General features: G+C 58.6%; 2 protein-coding genes and 1 long non-coding RNA gene across 6 annotated transcripts; 2 read left to right on the top strand and 1 right to left on the bottom strand.

Moving 5' to 3' along the window:
* Positions 1 to 449: 449 nt before the first annotated feature.
* ODAD3 (outer dynein arm docking complex subunit 3) lies at positions 450 to 8543 on the bottom strand. Its single transcript, XM_061190415.1, has 13 exons — positions 8224 to 8543; positions 7122 to 7243; positions 6954 to 7031; positions 5110 to 5280; positions 4921 to 5022; positions 4697 to 4822; positions 4349 to 4471; positions 3665 to 3820; positions 2587 to 2747; positions 2291 to 2504; positions 1528 to 1683; positions 977 to 1061; positions 450 to 812 (listed from the first exon to the last, which is right to left on the bottom strand). The coding sequence occupies exons 1-13, from the start codon at positions 8462 to 8464 to the stop codon at positions 694 to 696; spliced, it is 1854 nt and encodes a 617-aa protein (XP_061046398.1). The 5' UTR covers positions 8465 to 8543; the 3' UTR covers positions 450 to 693.
* Positions 3681 to 8543, top strand: LOC133091303 (uncharacterized). The gene is made up of 3 exons (XR_009700873.1): positions 3681 to 3823; positions 7038 to 7130; positions 8130 to 8543. It is a non-coding gene; the product is annotated as an uncharacterized LOC133091303 (long non-coding RNA).
* Positions 8544 to 9028: 485 nt separating this feature from the next.
* On the top strand, positions 9029 to 22716 carry PRKCSH (protein kinase C substrate 80K-H). 4 transcript variants are annotated; one of them, XM_061190419.1, is made up of 18 exons: positions 9029 to 9136; positions 9455 to 9607; positions 9812 to 9928; positions 10350 to 10445; positions 10543 to 10600; positions 11510 to 11627; positions 13148 to 13277; positions 18143 to 18227; positions 19122 to 19200; positions 19927 to 20013; positions 20288 to 20449; positions 20547 to 20643; positions 21122 to 21191; positions 21466 to 21555; positions 21747 to 21821; positions 21910 to 22009; positions 22095 to 22273; positions 22398 to 22716. In XM_061190419.1, exons 2-17 carry the CDS (start codon positions 9532 to 9534, stop codon positions 22239 to 22241), a joined length of 1587 nt encoding a protein of 528 aa, XP_061046402.1. In that variant the 5' UTR covers positions 9029 to 9136; positions 9455 to 9531; the 3' UTR covers positions 22242 to 22273; positions 22398 to 22716. The 4 variants fall into 4 exon arrangements, with proteins under 4 accessions (XP_061046402.1, XP_061046399.1, XP_061046400.1 ...); XM_061190416.1 differs by having other exon boundaries at positions 20288 to 20470; XM_061190417.1 differs by having other exon boundaries at positions 20288 to 20470; positions 22095 to 22285.
* The last annotated feature ends 730 nt before the right edge of the window (positions 22717 to 23446 follow it).

Raw genomic sequence — 23446 nt, 5'->3', positions numbered from 1 at the left:
GCGCGGGGGGCGGGGCGGGGTGGACCCACGGCTCGCGGTTGCCCCTGCCAGACCCCAGCGCCCAGCCCAGGGCCCTGGGGAAGAGGTCCGAGCTCTCCGGAGAAATGTGTATCAATCTGAGCCCGGGAGAAAGGACACCTCTCTCTCTCCCAGGGGAGGGCTCTTTTTTGGGTCCCCAGGTGTGGAGGAGCTAACGTGTATAGCTAAGTGGGGTACAGGTCTGCGTCCTCAGAAGGAGAGGCCGCTTGCTCAGACGGGGAGGGCTGGTCCGCCCCAGGTGTGGAGGTATTTCTCATTTCTCTGGAGGGGCGGAGGGAGCTCAGTCTGTGTCCCTAGCTTATGGGAGTCATCACTCCCCAGGTCGGAGGGTGCTGAATCTGTGGCCCTGGTTTGAGGGGCAGCCATCTATGGGGTGGTGCAGGATCAAGGAGAGGCGAATACTCAGGGGGCTGGTGGTTGACCTTTAATGCGCGATTCCGAGGCCGGCGCGGACCAGCATGGGGAGATTTACTGTGGGAACGTCCGGCAGCCCAGCCCCCTTCTCTACTCCGGGCATCGCCCGCCCGCCCGCTCTGCTCCCTCGTCCGGGCCGCGTTCAGCCCTTGAAGGGGCCCCGTGGGCCCGCCGCTGGGCCCAGAGGGGTTTGGGGGCTCCGCAGGGGCCCGGAAACGCCAGGTGGGCGCGAGGGCGAGTCTAGGACCTCCGCGAACGACCGCGCCTCTTGCTGCGGGATTCGATTAATTTCTGGGAACGCATCTTGAGCGCCGCGCGGGTCACCACGTCGTTGTCTTCGTCCTCACTCTCTTCTTCGTCTGCAAAGGGCGATGAGGGGATCAAGGTTCCCATTCCCGGCTCAGATGTTCCTTCCCAGCCTTTACCATCCCACCACCACCTTGGCCCTAGGTCCGGCCCCTGACCACCTCCCGATGCTCTGCTTGGGCCCCCGGCCCCGCCCCCTTTCCTTGTCCGTACTGACCGAAGAACCTGTCCTTGCGACCGGCAACAGGCAGGGCGATGCGGGTGTTGTACATCGGCAGCTTTCCCTCTAGGGTGGAGTAGAACTGGGGGAGGGGGGAGCGGGAAAGAAGAGTGTGAGTGGGCAGAGGCTGCAGCGAAGTCCGTTCCCCCTCCTCCCCACCCCACTCTGAGACATAACCTGATTCCATTCAGCACCTCTGCCCACTCCTGTAGAGTTTTCTTTGGTCGCTGCTGCGTCATTTGTTCTCAGCGTGCATCCTGATACCCACCCCCCCTCCCCACCCCCCAGGCCCGCCCGTGGTCTCTAGGTCCCACCTCTTGTCCTCTCGAGGCCCGACCCTTGATCCCCCCAGCCTTGACCTCTGGCCCGCCAGGGCCCTCTGGAAACACTCGTGGTTCATCCCTAGCTCCTTAAACCTCACGCCTTGTCCCTAAGGCCCATTCCCGGCCCATCGGCCTCCTCTCTGGTCTCCAGGGGGATGCCCCGACCCCCTGGTATTCCGCCCCAGCCCCTGCACCCTCAGCCCCACCCCCTGGCTGAAGGGGTACCTCGCGGTCGGCGATGTGGCGCAGCATCTCTGGCACGTTGTGGTTCTGGAGTTGCGCCTGTAGCTTCAACAGTTTTTCCTCCACGAGGCCCAGTAGGTTGGGCAGATAGTCACCTGCCTTGGGATCCAGCTCCTTTCCTGCGAAGCGGCCGGCCTCCTGCAGCCGGGGGCGGAACCAGGTGAGTTGGGAGGGGGCGGGGCCTCTGGGGGCAGGTTCCACCCAGGGGCGGGGCTTTTCCTCAGGGACCAGGCCTTTGAAGTTAGGGGCCACCAACCGGAGTGGTGCTATCCTCTGTGGGGTGGGGACTCTGTGGTCAAGGGCCGTGCTTATGAGGCAATTGCCTCTGAATTCCAGAGACCCAAGCCAAGGGATGGGGGGCGGGGGGAGTCTTTTAGCGGGAGGGCACGGATACTAACTGGAGAGAGGCCATTGCCGGATGACCTTAAGAAATGGGATTCTGCTGCGGGCAGGGTGGGGCTTCTCTTGTCTGTGGTTGCTCCAGGATTGGAGCGGGGTCTCTGAAGTTTTGGGTGGGTGTGTGTATGTGGGGGGGGCTAAGTGGGACTTTCCCATGGGGGCGGGACTTGAAATGGGCCAGGGTCTCTAAAGTCCTGGGCCTCTTGAGGAGTAAGGGGGTGCCCCCTGAGACGTGGGGTGGAGACTCAGGAGTGGGTTGAGGTTTCCCCTGTGTCCAGGCCTCTCATGTCCTGGACAGGGCCTGCGGTGGGTTCTCTTGAGTGGGCTACGGGGCAGAACCCCACACCTGCGTGCTGGCACCGCCTCTCACGTCTTGCGGGGCTTCCTCGTGGGCGGGGCCTGCCACTAGGACGTGGTTCAGTTTGCCAGCCAGGTGTTCCAGGCCCTCTTTGGCCATTTGCATTGCCCGCATGGCAAGCTCCAGCCGATCCTGTGTGTCAGCGCGTCGCTGCTCTTCCGCCTTGATGCGCCCCTGCAACTCGACTTGCAGCTTCTGCTCGCTGCGGGGGGCAGGGAGGCCGCCACTGGAGCTCCACCGACCCCGCAGGCCCCACCCTCGCCCTCGGGCACCCGGGACCTCACCTCACCAGCATGGTCTCCCCTGAGTACTTGAGGTCTTCGAGCTCCCGCTGCAGCCGCTGCTTCTCTTGCTTCAGTCTCATCAGCGTCTGCTCGTTCTCGCTTTTGAGCGTCTCCAACTGCGTGAAGGTGTCGCCCTGTGCCAGGAACTGCCGCACCACCGCCTGGGGGCCGCGCAGCCCGAGTCAGAGCCAGGGCTGGGGCAGGCAGGGGTGCACTCCTCCTTCTTTCCCCCCCTTCTTTCCCCCGGGCACGCAGGACAAGTGGCTGAGATGATGGCTTCTGCATAACGGTGTTTAGACGCTCTGTGAGTCCGACCCAGGGCTGCCTCGAGGGTGTGCAACCCCGAAGAAATGATTTTTGCGGGCCCTTCCTTGTCTATGTAAGGAAATTGAATCTGCCAAAATCGGATTGCGGGGCAGTGATAGCAGTGAGCACAGCTGCTTTCCAAAATCAACATGCCAGCAACGTTCTGGCAGTGAATCTTGCCCACTCCCGTGAGGAAATACGGCCGGGAAAGGCGCCTGGCCACAGTGCTCCAGATGACCCCATATGTCCAAGTCCTGGAACTCCTCGGAGGCTACCCCATAGGAGGAGGAGTGGGTTGGAGAGCGCCGTAAGTGGAGAAACCCGACAGGGATCCAGAGGAATTAGTGTTCACCAGCTGGGGACATAAAGTCTTAGAAAATTTCAAGGAAGACGCTGCCAAGCGTGGGCCCCAGAGTAGGGGCCCAGCCTCTCTGGGACTGAGGCTGGCACTGGGCATTTTACTGCGCCCAGACCCTGCTACGGGTGCTGGAGACACAGCAGAGAGAAAACACTCATAGTTCTCCTAGAGCTGATATGTCAAAGACGTCAGCACCAGTGTAAGCAGGAACAGGAGAGGACGATGGCCAGCGTAGATAACTCGTGTGGGTTTTGCTGAGAGAGGTAGCGGAGAAATGAGGCAGTAGCTGGAGGAAGAAGGGGTGTCTTTTGTGTGCTGAGGAATTGACCCGGCAAAAAGGGGAGGCTGGGTGTGTTGGCTTCCCAGGCTCAGCTCGGGCATCTGGGAGCTGGGAGGGCCGAGGGCAGCACTCACGTGCGTTTCCGCCACGCCGGTGGCGTCCTTGACCTTGCCGAAGAGCACGTCCATCTGGTACATGTCCCAGCGCCGCCGCAGCTCCTCCTCTTTGGAGCGCACGCTGTCCTGGAGCCTGTCGTCGGACTGCAGCAGTACCTGCTCGCGCTGGGTCTGCTGGTGGGTTGAGGTCAGGGCCGGGGTCAGCTCGCAGACAAGGGCTTAGGGCCGAGGCCGCGGGGGTTGGGGAAGTATCCGCACTGGAGTACGGGAGGGGGTGGGGCCCAGGCGTGGGTAAGGGCACCCAGGCAGGGGTCAGGAGTGCTTGACAGGGCCTTGGTCGAGAAAGGGAGGCCTCAGAAGCAGCGCAGAGGGACGGGGGTCCAGAGTGCGGGGGGGGGGGGGGGGGGCGGGGCCTGTCGGGTAAGGGGCGGGTTAGAGGCAGGATCAAATTTCCGACACAGGCAAGTCTTGTGGGGATGAGGATCGACCTGAGAGTAAGGGGAGGGCTGGAGGGCGGGGTCAGGGATGTGAGAGGAGCCCTGGCATCTAGTGGAGATGGGGGCGGAGTCAGGAGAAACGTCAGAACTGCCGAAGGGTCTAGGGCCTGGGCCAACGTAGTGGCGCGGCCCTGGACCCAGCAGGGCCGTATCTAAGCAGGAGCAGGCTGGGGTCGTCGCAGCCCCGTACCCCTGGTGCGCCCACCTTGCGCTCCATGCGTTCGTTCTTCAGTTTCCTCTCCTCCGCGCGCTTCTTGCACTCTGTTAGGTAGCGTTCGCGCTTTTTGCGCTCTCGGAACACTGTCTTTTCCAGATGCTGCAGCTGGTTCTAGAGGGTGGGAAAGGGGGACAGCAGGACCTGCTGGCACCTATCCGGGCTCTGGGCCAGAGCTGCAGGCCCAACTCTAGACAGCTGGGTCAGGCTGTGGGGTCCTGGGAGAGAGATGGGACGGGTTCCGGGACAGCTGAGGTTCAGATGCTGGGGCCAGAAGACCATGGCAGCATCGGGGGTCGGGGGGCAGGACCCCCCCCCCAGGACCCGACGGGCTGGCACCTTGGCGATGTCCCTCGCGTTAAGCGCCTCCTGATTCACTAGGTTCAGTTCCTCCAGCTCGTGTTTCGTTCTCACCATCTCAGCCTCCATGAAGTCCAGCCGGTTCTCCAAGCGAAGGCTCTCCTCCTGGGGCGTGAGGGATGAGGCAGGCCTGTGACCGCTGTCCCTAACAAGGCTGGCCCTCCCACTTGCCACCTCCCACCCCCAGTCGCCCTGGTCCCTACCTGTAGATAGGCCTTGAGCTGCAGGTACACATTGGTGATGTGTTCGGCCTCCTCCACCTTCATCTGGGCCTTCTCCAGGCAGTTCTCCAGGTTCCGCATGGTCTAGAGAGAAGCAAGGCTGGGCTGGGTCCCTTCCCCCCTCAATTCCTCCCCCAGGATCAAGGCCTCTGCAGACCTCACTGGCCCCACCTTGGCCACCTCTGTGTTGCTATCTTTCGCCTCTGCCATCTCCAGCTCACGCAGGCTGTGCTGCAGCTGGAGCTCCTCCAGCCACTTCTGTCGCAGCCCCAGCTGGTACCGAAGAGCATTCAGCTGCTTCACCTTCTCACTCAGCCGGCGGTCCAGGTGCTCCAGGGCCTGCTGAGGGAGGGGAGCAAGAGCAGGGGCCTGAACCCCTCACCTAGTCCTTCCTTCCTTCTCCTATATCTCTCTCTTTTTTTTTTTAAATTGTATTTATTTTTTGGCTGTGTTGGGTCTTTGTTGCGGTGCGCGGCCTTCTCATTGCGGTGGCTTCTCTTGCTATGGAGCATGTGCTCTAGGCACGCGGGCTTCAGTAGTTGTGGTGTGCGGGCTCAGTAGTTGTGGCTTGCGGGCTTAGTTGCTCCGTGGCATGTGCGATCTTCCTGGACTAGGGATCGAACCCGTGTCCCCTGTATTGCCAGGCAGATTCATAACCACTGCACCACCAGGGAAGTCCCCCTTCTCCTATATCTTGGTTCTCATCTCCCCTGACTCTTAGTAGCGTCTGACCTGGTTGATCCCCCTCCTCCTGCAGATTCTCTTTTTTTGTGGCTTCCAGGACCCCCACTCCTTGGTTTTCCACCCACCTCCCTGGCTGCCCCTTCTCCATCTCCTTTGCCTTTGAAGAGGCTCTTCTCTCCTCTGACCAACCTTACCCCCTCGGTGATCCTATCCAGTCTCAGGGTTTCAAAAGTCACATATACACTGAAGACACCCCAATTTAGCCTCCCTCCTGAACTGCAGGCTCGTATATCCGTATCTACACTGCCTTCCAGATGTTTCCACAGGCAGCTGAAAACCATCGTGTCCAAAACTATGTCCTTGATCTTTCCCCAAACCTGCCCTTCTTGAATCTTCCCCATCTCAGCTCATGGCAGCTCCACCCTTCCAGGTGCTCAAGTCCCAAACCTTGATGTCATCCTCACCTTCTCTTTTTCTCTCCCACCCGCACCCAGTTTGTTAGCAATTCTCTGTTCTATTTCAAAGGTTCCTCCAGAGAGATCTCTTTCTTCCTATTTCTACCCCTTTTGTCCTAGTGCAGCCAACCCCATCTTTCACCCGGTTGACCTCCTCCTGGCTTCTATTCCTGCCTCCCCACAGCCCATCTTCCATTTCTCTGATTCTTAGTATAAAATCTGCACTCTTGCAGTGAAGGCTGCTGCAGAGTTCTGCCCCTGCTGACCTCCCTGACCTCACCTCCTACAGAGCCCCCCTCACTCACTACCATCCCGCCACACTTACCTCCTTTGTGTCTCCAACATTCTACTTTTGTTCCTACCCTAGGGACTTTGCACTTCCTATTCCATCTGCCTGGAATGCTTTTCCCCAGATCACTACCTGCCTGTCCCATTCTCAGCTCAAATATCACCTTCTTAGAGAAAGTAAAGACCCCCATCCTGCAGTCTAAAAGGCAAACCCCTGCCCCCATCCATCTCTAGTAAGTCAGTCTGTTTTATTTTATTTGTTTCTCTTGTCACCACTGGGAATTATTTTGTTTCTATATTTGTTGTTCTTGGTTTTTTTTTTTTGGGTGGGGGGGGTCTGTTTTCTCCACCAAGATATGAGATTTTGGGGAGTGGGAACATGGTCTGTTTTTTTCACCTCACGGTGACCAACACCTAAAACCATGCCAGGCACATGGTAGGTGCGTGATAAAGATTTAGAAATAAATGAGTGGCGCCAGGTGTGGAGAAGGGATTGGAGAGGCGAGATAGTGGGCAGGGAGGCCAGTCAGGTGGGGACCCAGGCTGGAAATGAAGGGAGATGGTCAGTGGAATGGGAGTGGGGCAAACCTGGCCTGTCCTGTTCTTCAGGTATGGCTTCTCTGATTTCCATTCCCGAATCACTGCCTGGATCACTTTCTCATCTCCCTGCAGAGAGACGAGCCCAGTCACACTACTGATTCAGGCCACTTCTACTTGGGGTGGTGCTCCCGTCCCCTGGAGCCTCTTCAACCTCACCTGGAACAGGTCTGTCAACTGTAACTGCAGCGCCCTGGTCTCCTCATGGAGCTGGTTGATGGTCTCCTGATTCTTTTTGATGTTCCACTGGGTGCTCTCATAAAAAGCCTTCCGGTCACCCTCTGGGGTCATGTGAGGTGGGCAGGCAGAAGCAGAGCATCATGGGAAGGGGGGACTTCCCAGAGGGAAGACCTTTTAGTAAGTGTCAACCTAACATTGTAACAATATTTCACTTTGAGCATTTGTTATGTGTTGGATGCTGGACTAATAATTTTCTAGGTATCAAATAGCGTGTGCCAATAGGTACATATCCATATACATATTATACCCATTTTACGCATGAGAAGACTCAGGCTTTTTAGATTGTTCAAGGTCACAAGCAGTTGGACTCCCCAGCCCATACCTTCAACCCCTATGCAAAATTACCTCCTAATAATAAAACAATAATGGTTTATACCAGGATTTCCCAACCTTGGCACAACTGACATTTGGGATGGATAATTATTTGCTGTGGCGAGCTGTCCTGTGTATTGTCAGATGTTGAGCAGCATCCCTGGCCTCCACCCACTAGATGCCAGTAACCTCCTCCCCCCCAGCAATGTGACAAACCAAAATGTCTCCAGACATTGCAAAACAGCCCTATTCCATTGAGAACTACTGGTTCACACTTTATAGTGTTACTATGTGCTAGGCACTGTTCTAAGCACCTGACACGTTTCAACTACCTATGAGGTTGTACTGTTACTATCCCCATTTCATGGTTGGACAAACTGAGAGCAATTAGGTTACTTTTAGTCCCTGAAAGTCAAACAATTAGTATATGTAGGGCCAGGATTTGAACCCAGAAAATCCAGCTCTAGAAATCTATATTCTTTACCACTCCATGCATGATAGAAGAGTTGAAATTACATAAAAGTATGAAATGCAGTCCAGTCAGTTCTGAGCTCAGGAAAAGTTTTACAAGAAAGATGAATAAAACCATGAACAAGTATGACTTTTTGCCTCCAGAAACTGGCCACTGGATGAACGCCAGTGAAACGCTCCTGCCAGGTCGGAGGACTGTTGACTCTTCACCCTTCTGTGCCCTCTGGAGCCATCTTACCTAACAGTTGTATCTTCCTATGTAACTCAGCCACCTGCGTGTGCACAGCGGACTTCCCCTCGCTGGCGTGGAAAGGTGCCGCCTTGGAATGGAGTGAGTGCCAGGCCTGCACTGAGCCCTTGCCTCGAGGGTGGTAAGGCTTGATCTGAGCCTGACTGCCCTTGACTTTGGAGGGAGTTGAAATCTGGTCCTGAGAAGGCATGGCGTTTGCGGAGGCCGCCCAGCACAGGGGAGACGTCATGATTGGGTTGAGGCCAAGGATCCCTGGGGGTTAGGGGATCCACTAGGAATTGCCTCTGTCCGGGATCCGTCAGCTCCTGTTCCTCGGGCTCTGGGAATGCACTTGTCTACCGCTTGGCGGGGCCTCGCAGCATCTCCGGTTGCTAGGTAACCTTCCCCGCCTCCCTCCAGCGCTCCCAAGGAAATCGCCTGCATTCCAATCTACGGCTCTCATTGGCTGACGCTGAGCTGAGGGGAGGTCCCAATAGGGGACAGAGCGGACCAGCTCCTCAGAAAGATGGGGGAGGGTACTTTGGAGTCACGTGCTCATCCCTTTTCCTCCCCACCCTTCTACCCCAACCCCGCCGAGGCGGTTCGCGGGCATTTTTCAGGAACTTTCTGTTCCGGCTGCAGAACCCGACACTCCCAAGATGGAGGCACCTTGCGCCGCCATTAAGCGCTAACCTTCAGAACTATTCCCTTTAAGGCTTCACAGTCCTATCCAAGATGGCCGTCTCGGTCCCGGCCCCGCCACTTGCCACTCACAACATGGCGGCCACGAACCGCCGTTCAGGGAGCGCAGCGTGATACCGGAAGTGATGCTTCCACACATTTCCGCTTTCTTTCTGCAGGAGGAACAGTTGGCTGCTGGGTTGGGGGGCGCGGTGGATATTGACCTTTGCCCCAGCCTCGTGTAGGTGGTGAACTAGTGGGCGGGAGGGCACCCCAATTTCCTCTTGGGGGCAGTCGAAGGCGGGAACTGGATAGCTAACCACCCCCTACTCATGGGGAGCGGAGGTTTTGAGATTCCCCCCACCGTTGATTTGGGCCAAGTGAGATTCCCCTCCACTGGGCAGGATTGGGGAGACCAGCCCCCCCCCCCCGCCCCCAGTATGGGACGCAAAGTGAGCCCTCATTGCCCGGAAGCGATGGAGGAATCCAGTTGGCTGGAGAGAGACTTCGGCTGGAAGTCGCCCTCTCCCACTGACCTGCCGCCCCTTTCTTGCTGCAGCGCGAGGGCACAGCGCATCTCCCAGCAGCCTCGTTCCTCTGACAGAACCCGTTTCCGGCTTCCGAGGCTCCAGCGAGATGTTACTAGTGCTGCTGCTGCTGCCCATGTGTTGGGCCGTGGAGGTCAAGCGACCCCGGGGCGTCTCCCTCACCAGTGAGTCGGCCACTGGAGGTGGCCAGAGGTGGGGGTGGGGTGTGGGAGGCTCCTGGGAGAGGCACTTAACAGCCTTCGGTCTCAGTGTTCTGGTCTCTGGGCAGGGAAGGGGACAATGCTCAACTGGTGGGTGGGGGGAGAGGAGCCATTGGGTGGAAAGGGCCTCTTCCTGCCCTGGGCTGAGCCCCTTGCCCCCCTCCCCAGACCATCACTTCTACGACGAGTCCAAGCCTTTCACTTGCCTGGATGGTTCTGCCAGTGTCCCTTTTGATCAGGTCAATGACGACTACTGTGACTGCAAGGATGGCTCAGATGAACCAGGTGAGCTCTTTCTTCATTCGTTCATTCACCATGCATTTATTGAGCAGCTGGTGAGTGCCAGGTCCTGTGCGGTGAGCAAAACAGACCCAGTCCTGTCCTCAGAGAGCTCCCTATTGAGTGGGGGGAAGCGGGCACAGACGCAAGTGGTCAGTGGTTTGGTGAGAAGAGCAGGAGGTGCTGTGGGAGCCCGGAGGGGGAGGGGGAGGGGGTTGGCTGGGCCCTGTTCTGAGGGCCTCAGGGAGGAGAGGCAGGAGGGAGTACTGGAGAGTTTTGTTTCAGGCCCCTAGCGTGCAGCTGTCTTTCCTCCTCTTACTTGGGATCAGTTACTCTCACATTCCTTGTTCCTTCTGTGTACGCGGTGGGTGTGACACACGGGATTCTGAGCACACTCCACAAACCCTCCCTCCCTTCTTCCCCCCAGGCACAGCCGCCTGTCCCAACGGCAGCTTCCACTGCACCAACACTGGCTACAAGCCCCTGTACATCTCCTCCAGATGGGTCAACGATGGAGTTTGTGGTGAATGAGATCACCCTGGGGTTGGGAACAGGGTGCTGGGGTGGAGGGAGGGAAGAGGCACTGCCGGGTCCGATGGTGCCCACACCTCTGCCCTCAGACTGCTGCGACGGGACGGACGAATACAACAGCGGGATCGTCTGTGAGAACACCTGCAAGTACGTAGGTGACACCCCCCCCCCCCCCCCCCCGCCTCCAGACCTTGCCTTGCCCCACTGGGTGAATCAGGTTCCCTCTCTTTTCTGTTTTTGTATACTGAGTGCTCACCCCGTGCCAGGTGCCTTGTGAACGCTCCATCAGCAGTTTTCCCTCTGGCCTGGAAGCAGGTGCAGTTTGCCTAACAGCAGATGAGGAAGCTCAAGCTTAGAAAGGAGAATGACTTCCTCAGGGTCACATAGCTAGGAGATAGCAGAGCCGAGACTCGAACCCAGGTCGGTCTAACTTGAGACTGCATGCTTTTAACTGCTACGCTCTGCAGCAGGACCTGGAAACTGAAATGCCCACAGGCAGGTAATCTGAACAGCACAAGCAGGCTGAGTATAAGGCAGTAGGGAGTGGTGGGACTGTGACATCTAAAGGCACAGCTGCCCTCCACTCCTGTGAGTTGAGGGCAGGTGGCAGGGCTGGATTTGTTTTTCAAAGAAGCTGAGAGTCCCAGTACTTATGTAAACTCTTTTGATGGAGGAGCTTTTAAATAGAGAGTGGATTAAGCAGAACAGTGCTTACCGGCCAGATTGCCCTTTGTGTCTGGGGGTCTGTGACTTCTGTGCTTTTCTCTCCTCCCTCTCTTGGGAGCCACCTTCCAGCCCCACATCCCAGCACCCCCCAGTCCCTCCCCAACCCTGAGGGTGGACGAACCCTGCCCATTGTCCTTCCCCACAAAGACAGGGATGAGGGACTCTGAGGCCAAGAGAGCCTGGGGAGGTGGGGGGAGGAGGGTTGGCTCTCCTGTCTTTGCCCGCATAGGGGGTGTGAAGGCATGGGGGTTGAACCCTTTTGGAAGAAGCAGACCTGGTGGATGCTAAGTGCCCCCGACCCCATCGTGCCTGTGTGTCCCCTCCCCCCAGAGAGAAGGGCCGTAAGGAGAGAGAGACTCTACAGCAGATGGCGGAGGTGACCCGCGAGGGGTTCCGCCTGAAGAAGATCCTAATTGAGGACTGGAAGAAGGCCCGAGAGGAGAAGCAGGTGAGGGGCCCGGTGGGGCTGACCCAGGACAACCTGGAGGTGTGGGCTGAGGAGGCCGGCTGGGGTTGACGTCTGCTCCCGACTCGTGGTGTCCTGGGGCCAGTTACTGTCTCTCTGCACCTTGATTCACTCATTTGTCCACTTGGCGTTTAGTCGTCGCTTAAGCGGGTACCAAGTGGGCGGCAGCCAGTACAGGCATCGACCTGGGCCTTGGGTGCAGACTGAAGTGGGCTCGGAGGAGCTCTGATGCCCCTAGGACAGGAGGGACACCTCTGCATCCTGGTCCCAGGGTTCTCTCATCTGTAAGTTAGGGCTGATGGCTACATGGCTTGCCATTCTGGGGGAGGACTCGAGATGGGGGTCAGTCAGTCGCAGTCAGGTTAGTTCAATAGGGTGGGTGCTGGCGGGGCCAGAAGAGGGTGTACCCCCAGGGGTATGTCTCTCCCTCCCCTGTCTGCCACCCCCTTGGCTGTTTGATGGGTCAGAGTCCTCAACACTCCTCCTGGGCTCTTGCCTGACCCAGGAGTCAGGAGCTGGAGTAAGGGCTCCAGCTCTGTTTCTCTGCCCTGGGCAGCTTCCAGGTTTTTCTCTCCCACCCCCATGGCCTGGCTAGTGAGGTACCTCCCGAATTCATGGGGCAGTGAATTCAGGGCCAGTGAGATACTTCCCAAGTTGAAGGGATACTGGGGGAGCCACATGGTGAGGTTGGCTCCAGGTGATCTTTGCCCTCCTGGGCAGGTGGGAGGATCCTGGCAGCAGACCAGGCTGAGGTCTTGGGAGGAAAGTGATCTCGTGCGGGCTTGGGCTAAGACCCTACGGCTTGGGACCCCCATCCCTAGGCTGGAGTCCACCCAGCACACACATTCCTTTTTGAAATAGCCACAGAAGCCCAGGATGCACTGGGCTCGTGCATCATGACTAGAAGCAAACGTGGAACTAGATGTGGAACTGCCTCAAGAGTGCATCAGCTAGTGGGAGGGACACACAGACAAAGTGATAGCCAGGGCTGAGGGGAGAAGGGATGTTCGGGGCTGTAAGGCATAGAGAAGACTCTTGCCCGGTCCCTCTGTTCCCCGAACCCGTCTTGGGGGTAGGAAACAGGGAAGACTTCCTGGAGGAGGAGGCCTCCATCTAAACTGAAATCTGTTGGGTAATTCAGAGTTAGCCAGGCAGAGTGTTCCAGACAGAAGGAAAGCATGTGTGAAGAACTGGAGGCAGAAAGTGGGGCTCTGAATGTTGTCAGGGCAGTTGGATCTTAGATTTTAAGATAGCAATGGGGTGGATGGGGCTGGAGAGGTGGGCAGGGGCCTGGTCATGCAGGGCCTCAGGGGCTACATTGACGTCTTTGGGTTTCTCTCCAGTGGGCTGCAGGGAACCACAGCAAGGGGGAGACCCAGAGAGGGGTATGTACTTTGAAAAGATCCTGTGGCCACCCTGTGAAATAGAGGCAGGGAGATGGCAGTCTGTGAGGAAGAGGGTGGAACAGGAAGAGAGCTGGCCCCTGTCTTCTGCCTACCCAGAAAAAGCTCATTGAGCTGCAGGCTGGAAAGAAGTCACTGGAGGACGAGGTGGAGTTGCTGCGGACACTGAAGGAAGAAGCTGAGAAGCCAGAGAAGGAGGCCAAGGACCAGCACCGGAAGCTGTGGGAAGGTACATCACTATGTCCCAGAGTGGCTGTGACTTGCCCTTGGCTCCTGGCTGGGAAGAGTCTGGGCCCAGGAGCCTCTTGCTTGTTATCTCTCGTCTGTGGTTTTGCTGATTTTTTAAATCATGGCACTTTAGTTCCCCGCGTGTCCAGTTATCTTTGACTGTGTGTTGGTCACTGTGTTTAAAAGTCATTAATAGGGGTAACTTGCAGTCTAGGATGAGAGATCCTTCTCTACAGAGGAGGAGCTTTTTTTTCTGCCATCTCTGAGCACTACCATTCAGGGATCCCTTGAATCCAAATTCAAGGCTGGAGATTCTTCCAGCCTCTCAGGCAGTGTGAGCCGAGGTCTGAGCATAGGCTGGGTAGTTTCTGGCCCAGCTTATCCCTGAGGGGAGCCCCGCGGGGTCACAGTTATGCTGGGGGGGGGGTCACCTTGGACTTTGATTTTCATTTCTCTTCCCTCACAAGTTATCAAAATGGACATCCACATATGCCAGGATTGGCAAAATCCCTTAGGGTGAAAGCGGCTTCCATATTCTCTTACCTTCTTGATTTCCTCTTGGCCCTGGAAACTCCTACTGTCTTGGTTGGTTTTAAGATGATTTTCTTATGCTTTGTCCAGCATTTCCTTGTTGTTGGTAGATGGTGCTGCCATTATGGGAAATCTGAAGCCTTGGCATTTGTTCTCAGTCTGCTCTGTGCAGGGTCACGTGGTGGAAGGAGGATAGAAGGGAGAGGGGGGACAGAAACCCATTCCAGGCCAGTTAAAAGACCAAGCATTGCTGGGAGGATTTGGAGGTGTGGCTCCAGCTGTCACCGGGCTGGTGACCAGGAACTGGCAGTCTTCTCTCTGAGGCCATTCTGTGATCTCATCCATCTCTTTGAGCATGTGCTGCGTTCTCCCTTCCTTTCCTATCTCTGCTCGGATTTCTCGTAATCAGTAATTCAGTCATTCATCTAACAAGCATTTGCTGTGTACCTGTCATGTGCCAGGTACACCCCAGGTGCCAGCAATACAGGATTGAGCAAGACAGAGAAAGCCCTCTGCCTGCAGAGGGAGGGAGGGAGGGAGTGCCGGCAGAGGGAACAGGTGCAAAGGTTCTGAGGCAGCATCTTGTCTAGTTTTTAAGGAGCAGCAAGGAGGCCATGTGGGGGAGTGAGAGGAGACTCTCCCCTTTATTTACATAACATCAGCTGCTTTTGTGATACAGCTACAGAGCCGAGTGGTTGCCCACAGAGACCTTATGGGTTGCCAAACCTAAAATATTTAGCATTGGGCTCTTTACAGTAAAGTTTTCCGACCCCTGATAAAGACACTGATATTCTCTCCCACGCTGATGATAGCTGGACCAGAGCACTAAAGACACTGATATTCTCTCCCACGCTGATGATAGCTGGACCAGAGCACCCAGTGCTTGTTTCATCAGGATCATCGTGTCGCTCCTGCCGCCCTTCCCTATGAACTGCACCCAGACGTAGCCCTGTTTCACAGATGAGGAAGCTGAGGCCTTGCCCGGCTAGGTTGATGCCCAAATCTCTCTGATTGCAGACTCTGTCCCTTAACTGCAGGCTTGAGTCACCTGCCTGTTCCTGCCTGGCTCAGGGCCCAGCATTGCCCTGGCCTCCTGATGGCCTCCCTCCATCAGGCCAAGCCATTCTTCTGCCCAGCAGTCTTCCTGGCTCCCCAGTGCCTTGGGTGGGACAGCATTTGGGCCACCACTGCCTGGTTACGATGCCCCCTGCGTCGAGAAGTCGAGTACTTCTCGCTGCACTGCACCCTGTGCACTCACCACATTGGTCTGATTGCCTTTCCCCTGAAACTGCTGCCCTTTATTGCTCCCAGGCCTCTGCTCCAGCCATTTGCACTGCAAACACAGAGGTGTCTAGTGGGCTCTAGGCCCAGTGCTCAGCAGTGACACATGAGGCCCCGTCCTGCAGCCCTGCTCACCTTGAAATGGGAGCAGCAGATCAGTGAGTCCCACTGTGCCCCAAGCCCTCAGATGGCACTGCCTCCACAAAGACTTTCCAGCTTCCTTCCTGAGATCAGCCCTTCTGATCACATGTGACAAAAACCCAACTTGAACCCACGTCATAAAAAGTGGAAGCTTTAGGCCCAGTGGGACCCTAGGCTCCCTGGATGGCAGGCGTCCTCCCTCCACCTCTGGGCTCTGCCTCCTTCTCTGTGGGCTTCCTTCCCAGGCAGGCTCTGCCCTCCTGTGCCAGCACAACCACAGGCAGCACTAGGTTTATTTCCTTCTGGCTCAGCAGCCCCAGCGAGTAGAGAATACCACTTTCCCACAAGTCCCAACACAAATTCCAGGGCAAGCTCCTATTGGCTCGTCCCAGGTCATGTGGCTGCCCATGAACCAATCCCTGGAGCCAGGAGGTGCAGCACAGGTTCTGATTGGTCAGGCCTGAGTGTCGGTGGGTGGTTGCCCACAGGGAAATGGAGGAGGGGTATTGTAAGCAGGTGGGGTTGTTTGCTGGAAAGGTAAAACTGAGGGTTGGAATCACCCTCCTTTGCTGGGGTCTTATTGCTTCTACTATTCTCTGCCCTCTTGGGTTTTGGAGTGAGTAGCTGGTGACCAAGTCAGACCCGTCAAGGACCAGGCACAACATGGGGTCACCCAGCTCGGAGTTTTAAGGGTGGTATTAGTTCCAAGCCCAGATCATCGCAGGTGGTGTGTGTGAGTGTGTGTGAGAGACGTGGGATGTGACTGGGGCCTTGAAAGAAGGCTTGGAGTTCCCTGCTCTATTTCTTCCTAGTTTCCATGTGATTTAAAATATTCCATCTGACTTCCATATTCTTTGTTAAAAAGATTTTTGGGGGTAACAATCCTGAAAGTAGTAAAGTAGAAAGGGAGAGAGTTTTCCTCCAGGTTAACCTCTACCAGGAGGCGTGAAACCTTCCAGACCCTTCTTGTCCATCCCAGGCAGAGATGCAATTCTTCAGAGGGTAGTAACTCTGGGTGTCGACTCCAAAGCCACACTTCAAGTGCTCAATGGCCACGTGTAGCTGGTGGCTGTGGTTTTGGCCAGCAGATGTAGGCCATGTCCATCTTTGTAGAAAGTTCTTTTGGACAGCACTGGTCTACATGGTGTACGGGTGTTGTGCTATGTCTATGTGTACCTCATTTCCTTTTTTTTCACTCTGACCCTTCACTTTTTTTTTATTGTGGTAAAATCCACAAAATGTACAATTTACCATTTCAACCAATTTGAAGAGTACAGTTCAGTGGCATCAAGTACATCCACGATGTGCAACCATCTCTGCTATCTAGTTCCAGAACATTCCCATCCCCCCAAAAGGGAATCCCATGCCCATCGAGCAGCCCCTCCCCATCCCCCCACCCTCCAGCCCCTGGCAACTACTCATCTGCTTTCTGTTTCTATGGATTTGCCAGTTCTGGACGTTTCATATCAATAAAACCAGGCAGTGTGTGGCCTTTGTGACTGACTTCTTTCCCCGAACATCGTGTTGTCAAGGGTCACCCACATTGTAGCCTTGTGTCTGGACCCTACTTCCTTTTAACAGTTGTGTCTATTCCAGTGTATGACCCTGGCAGGATTTATTTAATCCAGGTGCCATTTTTTTCTATCAGGTTCGCAGTGCTGGTCTTCATCGTTTGTAAAAAACGCATGTTGTGTATTAGGGCGTTGGCCCTTTGTGACTGAAGTTGCCGGTGTTTTCTTATCATTCATCTTTGGTGCCAGGTTCCTGGTGTTTTCTTGCTGGGCCATGTGTTAGAAAGTGAATTCAGGGACTTCCCTGGTGGTCCAGTGGTTAAAACTGTGCTTCCACTGTAGGGGGTCGTGGGTTCGATCCCTGGTTGGGGAACTAAGATCCCGCATGCCGCAGAGCGGCCAAAAAAAAAAAAAAAAAAGAAAGTGAATTCACTCTTGTCTTCTCTTCGCTTCTGTTTCCACTGTTTTGCACCACAACGAGCATCCTTTTACACAAGGCTGGGCGTACTCGTGCCCCGTTTCCCTTAGCCCAAGTTCTCAGCATGGAGTTGCTGACTCAGGTTCAAGGGTAACATGCCAGGGTTTGACCCAGATTCCCAGAGGGTGGTGGGGATGAGCACGGGCTCTGGAGGCAGACAGCCCAGCTTGGGCCCCCGCCTCTGCCCCTCGCCAGCTGGGTGCCCATGGGCAGGTCCCTTCATCCACCTGAGCCTCAGGCCCTCATCTGTGAGGACGGTGTCGGCTGAGTCTGCTGGGGTCTTGTGGGGTCCCCTGGGACACAGGCCACTTGTCCTGATGTAGAGGGCTGAGCTTCATAATGGAGCTGCTCTTGTGGCTGCTTTCCTGAACCGCACCTGAGCCGGCTAGTGAGGAGACAGACAGGCAGAGGAGGGACCATCAGAGCAGATATGGGGCTGAGGCCCTGTGTCCACTGGCCACGCCCAGTTCCCCTTTTCCGTGCAGGTGGCCTCTCCCCTCTCCCAAGACACTCCCCTGGACCCCCAGGACATCTCCCTCGCCTGGCTGCCCCCCCCCCCCCAGTTTCCGTCCCCTGACCTTTTTCCTGCTTGGCCTCTTCCCGTGGGGGCCTCCCGGACATGGCAAACCTAATGCACGGTCCCCCGCCTGCCCCTCACAGTCACCGATCGTTCAAACCATCTGCAGAGCCCCTCAGGATCTCCCCCAAATCTGGCACTTCCTACCTCCTTGGCCCCCTTGCCCCTGCACCGGCCAGCCCTTGTCATCTCCTTGCTCCCACCCCCATAGTGGCCTGACTCAGGGCCCCAGCACCCAGTGGAGGGCCGGGCATACAGCGGCCCCCCTGGAGCATTGGGGAGGGCAGATTTTGGGGTGGCGGGAGCTGTAGGCGGTGCAGAGGATGATGGAGCTGGTCCCTCCACAGAGCAGCTGGCCGCCTCCAAGGCCCAGCGGGAGCAGGAGCTGGCGACCAGTGCCTTCCAGGAGCTGGACGATGACATGGACGGGGCGTGAGTGTGCCGGCGCTGCCTGCCCTGGGCTCCCTCCTCCCACTCCCCGCCTTTAGAAACCAGCCAGAGCCCACCTCCTCGCCCTGGGGCCCCCAGGGCCCGAGCTGGTCCCAAGCCCTCTCTAAAGGAGCCTCTGCTTGCTCATGTATAAGATGGGTCTAGAGCAACCCCGGGAGGAGGAGATGAGGGAAACCCCCCCCTCAGGGAGCTGGGCGAGGGGACTAGGGATCCCATTACTTTTTACAAGCCTACTCTGTGGCCTGGGACACTTTGGTGAAAGTCAGAATCCCACCTGCGCCCCTGAACTTGCCGGCTGACCCCAGGCAAAGGGCTCGGTGGACGGTGGGCTGTCGGGAACGAGGAGGCTGGGCAGCCCCCTGGTGGGAGGCATGGGACTTCGGAGGGACCAAGGGGGCAGAATGGGCAGGGGCAGTCCACACCCTGGTTGGCGATGGTGCGGGTGGAGGGACAGGATGTGGTGCCTGGGCCATTGTGGGTATTGGGGCTTGGCTGGGGGGAGGGCGCCAGGCCAACGGCAGATTCGATGTGCTGGGCCCTAAGGGTGGAAGGAAGTGGAAGCTGGGTCTTGGGGGACACAGGGCTGTCCAGGTATCTCCTAGTCCCACCCCTGTGTCCTTCCCTCCCTTGAGCCCCTCAGTGTTGTGGAGCCTCAGGAGGGGGTAGGAGGGCGGGGACTGGGTGGCTGCTTCTCCTGGGGGGTGGGGGCCCCAGACTTCATCTTTTCTCAGCTTCCTGCTGCTCTCCCCTCCCTTCCCCAAGGTCCTGAAGCAAGTTCTCGCGGGGGGGGGGGGGGGCCCTGGCAGGGGGAGGCGGGCAGCTGGCCAGGAGCCAGTGGGCTCACCCCTCCATTGGCTTCTGCCTGTGCCCCTGCAGGGTCTCCGTGGCCGAGCTGCAGACCCACCCGGAGCTGGACACAGATGGGGACGGGGCATTATCAGAAGGGGAAGCCCAGGTAGCCAACCGGCCCCTTCACTTGGGACTCCTGGAGGGGATTGCCCCACGGTGACCTCAGGGCCAGGGGGCCCAAGACAGGCCGGCCGTGGGCTACTCCCATGGATGGTGCCCCGCTGGCCGCAGGCCAGGGCTGCTGGGGTGCCCACCATGGCTAATGCGGCCAGGCCCTGTGAGTGAGCAGGAGGGCAGCCACCCAGGGCCGCTTCTCCCTGCCCTTTGGGACCTGGTGCGGTCACGCAGGTGCCCAGGGGTGTCTGATCGGGATGGAGCCAGGTTCCGCATACGCGTGCCCCACCTGCTCCGCCAAGTGCCCGTACCTGATTCACCTTCCTCACGGCTGGGCCTGTAGCTCTTTGTCTTTGCTGGTTTGGTCCCCCGTCCATCGCTGCCCTGCTGGTCCCCACTGTGCCCCCTTGCCCCTCTGCCTCTGTCTCCGAGGGCCTGGGCACCTCTGGTGCCCCTGCCTCTCAGTTTCCCTCCCTGGTCTCTCCAGTCCCCACCCGACACCTCTCTGGCCCCCCTCCTTTCCCACAGGCCTGTGCTGCCCCCTTCTGGCCGCCGCGCCTCACCCAGCCTGGCCCCGGCCTGGCCATGGGAGGTCAGGGCGTGCTGTGCCTGGCACCACGGCCTGAGGGCCCCCCCCCACCCCCTCCGAGAGTGCCTGGGGTGCAGGGGGGCACGTGGAGGTCCTGCTCCTGACACCACCCCAACATAACGCACACAGACCCTCCTCGGGGGAGACACGCAGACAGATGCTGCTTCCTTCTCTGACCGCATCTGGGCTGCCATCCGGGACAAGTACCGGTCCGAGGTCAGTGGGGGGAGGGGAAGGGATGTGGTCCTGCCCCCCCTCCCCCGCCCCTCGATGCCTCAAGAGGGAACAGCCTCCGTTTCTGGCGCCGGGCCGCCCTGGCCAGCTGGGCAACCCCACCCCCTCCACAGAGGCCGCCCCGCCCCCAGCTGTCTGTCCCTCCCTCCCGCCAGGCTCCTGGGAAGGGCTAGAGACACGAGGCCTGGACCCAAGCCCTGGGGGTGGGAGGTGGACTCCCGAGTCCACAGCACCGACCGCTCCACATGTCTGCCAGGTGCTGCCCACCGACCCGCCGTCGCCTTCTGCAGCCGACTTGACGGAGCCCAAGGAGGAGCAGCCCCCGGTGCCCTCACAGCCCACAGAGGAGGAGGACGAGGAAGAAGAGGAGACAGAGGAGGAGGAAGAGGGGGAGGAGGGGGAGGAAGAGGATTCCCAGGTGCAGGGGGAGCAGCCCAAGGTGTGTGTTCAGGGGAGAAAGGAGTGATGGGGTCGGGGTGGGGTCACTCGCTGACTCTGTCCCCCCCACCCCCCAGGAGACCCCATCCCCAGTCGTGCCCCCCCAGACAGCCAGCCCCACAGAGGAGGACAAAATGCCGCCCTATGATGAGCAGACACAGGCCTTCATCAATGGTGAGGGTGGAGCCTGGGAGGGGTGAACGCCTCCGCATCGCCTGCACCTGCAGGGGCCCAAGAAAAGGCCTTACCTGCTCCCAGAGGCGGGCTGGGGCTGGCCCCGAGCAAGCCCGGGGGACTTCGGGTGGCCTGGAGGGGGCTTCTGGGGCCTGGGGAGGGCTAACACCACCTCCACCAGCCCCAGGGGCCCTCCTGCTTCCTCACGGGCTGTTGCTTGTTTGTTTCACCCCTGGCAGGTGAGGAGCTGGGGCTGGGCCCCGGGAGCCCCGGCCCTGCTCCCTCGGGAGCCGAGAGCCCAGGCAGTGGGGTGGGGTCTGCCCTGGGGCTGGCGAGGCCCACAGGGTCTTCCTGGGCCCAGTCCTCGCCCAGAGCAGGCCCGGGGGCTGGGGGAAGCCGGTGTGTCTGCGGCATCCCCTTCCCTCTCTTCCTGGCTGGGGGTAGGGGCACCTCTGACCTCCTTCCCTGCCCCCACCAGCTGCCCAGGAGGCCCGCAACAAGTTTGAAGAGGCCGAGCGGTCCCTGAAGGACGTGGAGGAGTCCATCAGGTATGGGGTGCCTGTGTGGCCGCAGCAAGGCCACGTCTCCACCGGCCCCACAGCTGCCTGCTGCTGGGCTCCCCAGGGGAGGTGGTAATGGGGAGTCACCCGGGCAACCTCGGGCAAGGTGGCAGTGGCTCCTGCAGGGAGGGTCCCCAGGTGATGGGGAGCAGAGCCCAGCCCCCAAGAGGCCCTCTGCCACCGGAGCGGGACTTCCTGTGTTGTCCTGAGTCGGGCTGGGGCGTCCCCAGCTGCTCCTTAAGCTCCCGGCCTTGCCTTTTAGGAACCTGGAGCAGGAGATTTCCTTTGATTTTGGTCCCAATGGCGAGTTTGCCTACCTGTACAGCCAGTGCTACGAGCTCACCACCAATGAGTGCGTCCCCCACGGACAGGCGGGGTGGGTGGGCTGGGAGGTCCTGGGCCTGAGCAAGGATGGGGGGAGTGAGGGGGGTGGGCTTAGGAGCAGTCACTGGAGTTTGAGGTACCTGTGTGCCCCCTGCGGGGGGGGATGTCATGGAGGTTGGGGCTGGGTGCCCCCCACCCATGCACCCCATCCCGTGACAGGTACGTCTACCGGCTCTGCCCCTTCAAGCTCGTCTCGCAGAAACCCAAACTCGGTGGCTCCCCCACCAGCCTCGGGTGAGTGGGCTCAGGCTGGGCCCCCCTCTCAGCCCCTGGTCCCCCCGGCCGCCCGGCCGGCCCCCCTCAGCACCCCGCTCTCCCGCAGCACCTGGGGCTCGTGGGCCGGCCCCGACCACGACAAGTTCAGCGCCATGAAGTATGAGCAGGGCACGGGCTGCTGGCAGGGTCCCAACCGCTCCACCACTGTGAGTGCCCAATGGGTGGGGCCGGTACTGGGGACCCAGGCCCGCCGAGCCTGCCCGAGCCCCGCCTGCCCGCCACCCGCCCCAGGTGCGCCTGCTGTGTGGGAAGGAGACAGTGGTGACTAGCACCACGGAGCCCAGCCGCTGCGAGTACCTCATGGAGCTGATGACACCGGCCGCCTGCCCAGAGCCACCACCGGAACCGCCTGCCGAGGGCAACCACGATGAGCTCTAGCCCTGTCCTGCCCCGCCCAGCCCGGCCCAGAGGTGGGTGGGGAGGTGAGACCCCTACCGCCTCGGCTGGGGGTGCAGGGGGTGGTCTAGGTCGCACTGATGCTCCCCCACCCATCTCCCTCCGTCTCTGTCTCATTTGGTTTCTCTGCGGCCCCAGGACCTCAAGATGTGGAACCAGCCCCCAGCGGTGCTGCCCGCCTGCCCCTCAGTCTGTAGACCAAGACTTGCCCCTCGGGGTCTCTTTGCCCTCCCCAGCGGGCAGGAACTGGGTGGGGCTCCACGCCCTTGCTCTGGGGGCAGGCGGGGCAGAGCCGCGTTCCCCTGGCCCGGGTGCCTCTACATGTGGAATAAAGGAGCCTGCCCTCCCTGGGCCCCCGCCCTGGTGGCCCCCCCCCACCCAGGGCATCTGCCTCCCCTCCTGGTGTGGAAGAGTGACTTGACCTGTGACCTCTAAACAATAAACGTGATCTCCCCAACTCATCTGTCTGTCTGTCTTTGCTCGGGTATGGAATCAGCCAGGGGTGCGAGAGGGCTAAATGCAGGGGAAGCAGCTGTGCAGATCCTGTGCGGGCCTCCTTCCCCATCAGGCTGGCTCCACAGTTGGGGGTCTCACCTGAGATGCCCCGTGGACAGCACAGCCTGGCGCCACGGGACAGACGGCCCCTGGGCCACTTCTGTCTGGGTTTCCGCCTGGACTTGTCTCCCACCCGCTAATCACAAGAGTGCTGTGGGAAGGCCAAGAGGCTCCAGATGAGATTCAGGCCCAGAGAGGGGCAGCAGCTTGCACTCAGCCACACAGCAGGGCTGTTGACACGTGCTCCAACACTCCCCGCATGCCGTCGTACATATATCTGAGGCCATAAGATTCTGAACTTTTATTTTCTGGCATGAAAAGTACAAATAATTAAACAATTCCATGTAAAAGTCTGTTACCGCGGCCAGGCCTGTAATCCCGGTAATAAATAGTGTCTAAACTCAACGCAAAGTGTTCTTGTTGTTGGGTTTTGGGTTTGGTTTTTTTTTTGTCTTTTTTTTTTTTTTTTAAACAGTTCTTTATCACCTCCAACATGGACTCTGTCTTGATTTGAAACCATCCAAATAAATAACAGGATGAAGGGAGGGCTGGAGGGGCTGAGCCCCTTCCCCATGGGCCCTGCCCCTGCCTCCCAGGGATGTGGAAGACCCCAGGCCCCCTCCCCTGGGGTG

Source organism: Eubalaena glacialis, chromosome 4 (assembly GCF_028564815.1).
Source record: "Eubalaena glacialis isolate mEubGla1 chromosome 4, mEubGla1.1.hap2.+ XY, whole genome shotgun sequence".
NCBI classification, from domain to species: Eukaryota; Metazoa; Chordata; class Mammalia; order Artiodactyla; family Balaenidae; genus Eubalaena; species Eubalaena glacialis.
This window is presented reverse-complemented; position numbering and strand designations above follow the sequence as displayed.

Coding starts and splice junctions, on each gene's coding strand:
- ODAD3 (XM_061190415.1), bottom strand. CDS start 8,464: ATGACGTCTCCCCTGTGCTGGGCGGCCTCCGCAAACGCCATGCCTTCT. Junction 7,244..8,223: donor TAGGAAGATACAACTGTTAG/GTAAGATGGCTC, acceptor ACATGACCCCAG/AGGGTGACCGGAAGGCTTTT. Junction 1,062..1,527: donor GCCACATCGCCGACCGCGAG/GTACCCCTTCAG, acceptor CCCCTCCCCCAG/TTCTACTCCACCCTAGAGGG.
- PRKCSH (XM_061190416.1), top strand. CDS start 9,532: ATGTTACTAGTGCTGCTGCTGCTGCCCATGTGTTGGGCCGTGGAGGTC. Junction 10,446..10,542: donor GGTCAACGATGGAGTTTGTG/GTGAATGAGATC, acceptor CTCTGCCCTCAG/ACTGCTGCGACGGGACGGAC. Junction 21,556..21,746: donor TACGAGCTCACCACCAATGA/GTGCGTCCCCCA, acceptor ATCCCGTGACAG/GTACGTCTACCGGCTCTGCC.